Raw genomic sequence first — 3,720 nt, forward strand, 5'->3', positions numbered from 1 at the left:
TGCAGTGTCGTGTCTGCTTGAAGTACTGAGCCAGACACTCCGAGACTCTCTGCTCTGTTGCACATCCGCAGCTTGACGGCAGGAAGCTGTTTTTCATGGCTGATCCAGCCCACGTCTTGAAGAATATTCGCGCTCAGCGTCTTCGTGTTTACTCTAGGAGAAGAGACGGTCAGGGAACACAATCTTCCAGGAAAAACTGTAGACGTAGATCACGTTGAAGTTGTTCTGTCTTATGACAGGATTAATGACCCCAACATTGTAAACAGGCTTTCTGACATTTAGGTTAGCAGCTGACATTTCACAAGGATGAAGGTAAATATTCCTGTGCAGATGTTTTGTGAAGCTCCTCCTGCAATTCGATGTTCAAACCAGCAAGGAGTCTTGCCACCTAAATCAGAGGCGACAGCGTGGTTTTTCAACCTTGTGAGCAGGTGATATACCCTGATGTCGTCAAGACACTCTCTGGTTGCTTTGAGCCATTTGGACCCTACAAAGCACAAAGAAGCAGTTGGAACCCTGGGACTTGCATGTACCACGTTCTGTCAAATGAGCATGGGAGCGACTGTACACTAGAAACCATCACAGGCAGGTCTTTTGGTGTCAAGCACTGTCGTTCTGAACGTCTCAAATGAACTCTTGAGCAAGCACAAATACAAGTACCTCCTCACTGGTAGGTTGAGTAAAGATTGTCTTGAAAACATCTTCTCCGTTCTAAGGCTCAAGAAATCTGTCCCAAGTGCATACGATGTGAAGTGTGCTTTAAAGTTGATTTGTATTGGCCAGTTTTTGCATAAGCACACATCTTCTAGATACAGCGTCGATGACAGAACGTACCTGGCTGACCTCCTCGACCCCAGTATCAAGAAACGAGAAGAAGAGGTCGAGGAGGAATCTGAAGAATTGGAAACCTTGTTTGTGTGTGGTCTGACTGGAGTCGGTTGCGACATTCTTGCCTACGTGGGAGGTTTTCTTCTCAAGTCTCTCATCAAGTCCATTGGCAACTGCAAGGACTGCAAGGGAGCCCTAGTTGAAGATAGTACAAACCAATACAGCAGCCTAATCCGCCTGAAGGAGTATGTCAAGAATGCTGGTAACCTCATTCAGCGCAGCCAAACTGTGATGAGCCTCTTGATAGAGTGCGAGGAAAACTTCAAGGCTTTTGCAGAAATGAATGAAATTCTGACGCTCAAAACTTCATTCACTAGCATTTTGAATGCACTGTGCAAGTCTGTGAGAGTACGGTTAGGCTGCTGTGACATGTACCATGCACGAGCAGAAAAGATACTGCTTGATAAGTACGTGAGAACGAGGCTTATGATTTATCTTCGACAGCAACATGCACGGGGAGTAGATGAAGCATCAAGCATGTCATGTGCTGCGGCAAACCTTAATTAACTTACGGATAGATCATTTTAGCTAGCGGTGGGCCGAGCTGCACTTCTGCACTACATTGTCGCATTTACTGAACTGCCAAAGTCCTATGTAAATGTCTTGCACACCATGTTTTTCCGCATTATTGTTGGCATGGTTTTAAAATTTTATTAGCAACAAAGGGTAACACTGCAATCCAGAGTGCACTTCTGCGATTTTTTTGTTTCTCAATTACCAGCACTGTTCTTTTTTTAGTTTCTTGCTTTTAAGCCCCATTCAAGATTAAGTTCTCCTTGACAGATGCTTTGGTTTATTAATTTTTTTTATGCTTGTATCGTCAAATGTGTTTATTGTGATGCCATTCACAGCATGTTCTCCGCAGGGGGCACCTGTGAAAGCAGGTGTTTGGAGAGTGGCGTCTCCACGGACCCCGAGCCATGCGGGTTCGCCCGCCCACGTCTGACTGTGCGTGGCTTTCCCGTGTCTGGGGAAAAGGGCATCCTGGTGGTTGAGCCAAGCCCGGGGTAGGTTTGGACCCTTCGGGGCCTCCCGGGCGAGGCAATACACCGCGTCTCATAGACGGGAGTCCTGGTAAGGCTCGGCCAGGATGATTCAGTCTCGTCGCCAGTCGCCACTCCTTCTACTATCCCCTCTCTACTTTCACCCTTGTCTGCTCCTCCTTTTCACTCTTCTCATTTCTCTTCTTTCCTTTTTCAACTCCTTTGGCGGCAAGGGCTAACCTTGGGTAGCGAAAGACCTCTTGTCCAAAACCACACTTGGTTATAGAAACTGGGCAGCACTAATAGAGCAACGTCTTCAGCCAAGCCCATCTTGTTATGAAGCGTTACCTATTCCCTTGTTGGGCTCGGGGGTGGGCGGCGCACCACAGTTTCCGAACACCATTCCCCTCTTATGGGTTCCAAGCTGAAACAACCTGATCGGCCTCCGAAAAGAGGCTGGACCGAAGCACTTTCAACATTTCTAAAACTAGACAACTCAGACGACCACTTTACAAGATTTTTCGTCTTACACTCCGACGACACTTCTAAGCCGCTGTTAAAACTATCTCCATTCCTTGTCGCCAAAACTCCCCAAAACACGCTCGGGGCAAAATATGAAGCAAAGAAGCTTTTTTTGGTGACCTTCTTGTCGAGATTTATGAAAGATATCAGGCAACTGCTTTGCTTAATCTGAAAATGATACATGACCTCAAAGTGACTGCATCTGCACACCGTACGTTGAACACCATTCGCGGTGTGATATCAGAGGATGATCTTGTAACCAGTTCTGAAGAGGAAATCGTGGAGGGTCTAAGCACTCAAGGTGTCGTGGCCGCAAAACGAATTAAAATTCGTAAGGATGGTGGGGAACGACACACCAAACCCGTGATACTAACATTTGAGAAAAACTCGCTGCCCCCTACTGTAAAGGCGGGTTACATCAACTGCAAAGTGCGGCCGTATGTCCGGAACCCGCTACGCTGCTTTCGCTGCCAGCGGTAAGGTCACGGTTCACGAGCGTGCCGTGGTCGTGAGACCTGTGCCAGGTGCAGCGGAACTGACCATACCGCTGATGACTGCAACCTTGACTATAAGTGTGCAAACTGCAACGCCGACCATCCTGCCTACTCTCGATCATGTAACCACTTTAAAAAGGAAAAAGAAATACTTGCTCTCAAAATGAAAGAAAACATTTCCTACCAGGATGCAAAGCGCCGCCTCTCTGCTTTCCAGAGAGGCTCTTTTGCCGAGGCGGTGTCCAGCAGAGGACCTGCAAAGTCTAAGATATCGGTGGCGACCCAGGTGTCTTTTTCAGGCCACGGGAAGCCACTGCAGTCCTCCACGCCCAGGTTGAAGCTATCTCTCCTTGGGCATTCCCTCTCGGCTGCAAAGGCAGCCGAGGCACCCAGTTCTTTCAAAGACCTGGGTGCTGCCGAGGCAATGGAGGTGACTCCATTGCCCACACCTTGCAGGTCGTCCACGGAAGAGAGCGAGCGAGCCCCTCGCTCGTCCTCTCAGAAGAGGACTTCCTCACCCAAGAAGCCTTCAGCTTCAGGGGAGAGCACACCAGCTGACTCCCAGCGTCAGAACAGGCAGGCAATGCCTGCCCGTGGTTCAAGGACTTCCTCTAGTGGGGAGCGGCACTCCCGCCAAAACTCGCTGAAGAGGTCCTCTTTATCCAAAGGGCAGCATCGAGCTGCCCCTTCAGGGTCTCAGTGGCAGGACCAGAGGGACTCGGACAATATCACGCCCAGTATCTCCCCTGCCTCTTCAGTGGGGGGTGGTCGTGGACGGGGTTATCCACCCCGTGCTGCGGACCTACCCAAACCTCCAGGAAAAGTCTCGTCCG

General features: G+C 49.3%; 1 protein-coding gene across 1 annotated transcript; it reads left to right on the forward strand.

The window, feature by feature from the left end:
* The first annotated feature begins 306 nt into the window (after nt 1-306).
* Nucleotides 307-1,395, forward strand: LOC115332689. Its single transcript, XM_029995102.2, has 2 exons — nt 307-312; nt 586-1,395. Exons 1-2 carry the CDS (start codon nt 307-309, stop codon nt 1,393-1,395), a joined length of 816 nt encoding a protein of 271 aa, XP_029850962.2.
* The last annotated feature ends 2,325 nt before the right edge of the window (nt 1,396-3,720 follow it).

This window comes from Ixodes scapularis, unplaced genomic scaffold, assembly GCF_016920785.2.
Source record: "Ixodes scapularis isolate PalLabHiFi unplaced genomic scaffold, ASM1692078v2 PGA_scaffold1__304_contigs__length_218370807, whole genome shotgun sequence".
Taxonomy (NCBI): Eukaryota; Metazoa; Arthropoda; class Arachnida; order Ixodida; family Ixodidae; genus Ixodes; species Ixodes scapularis.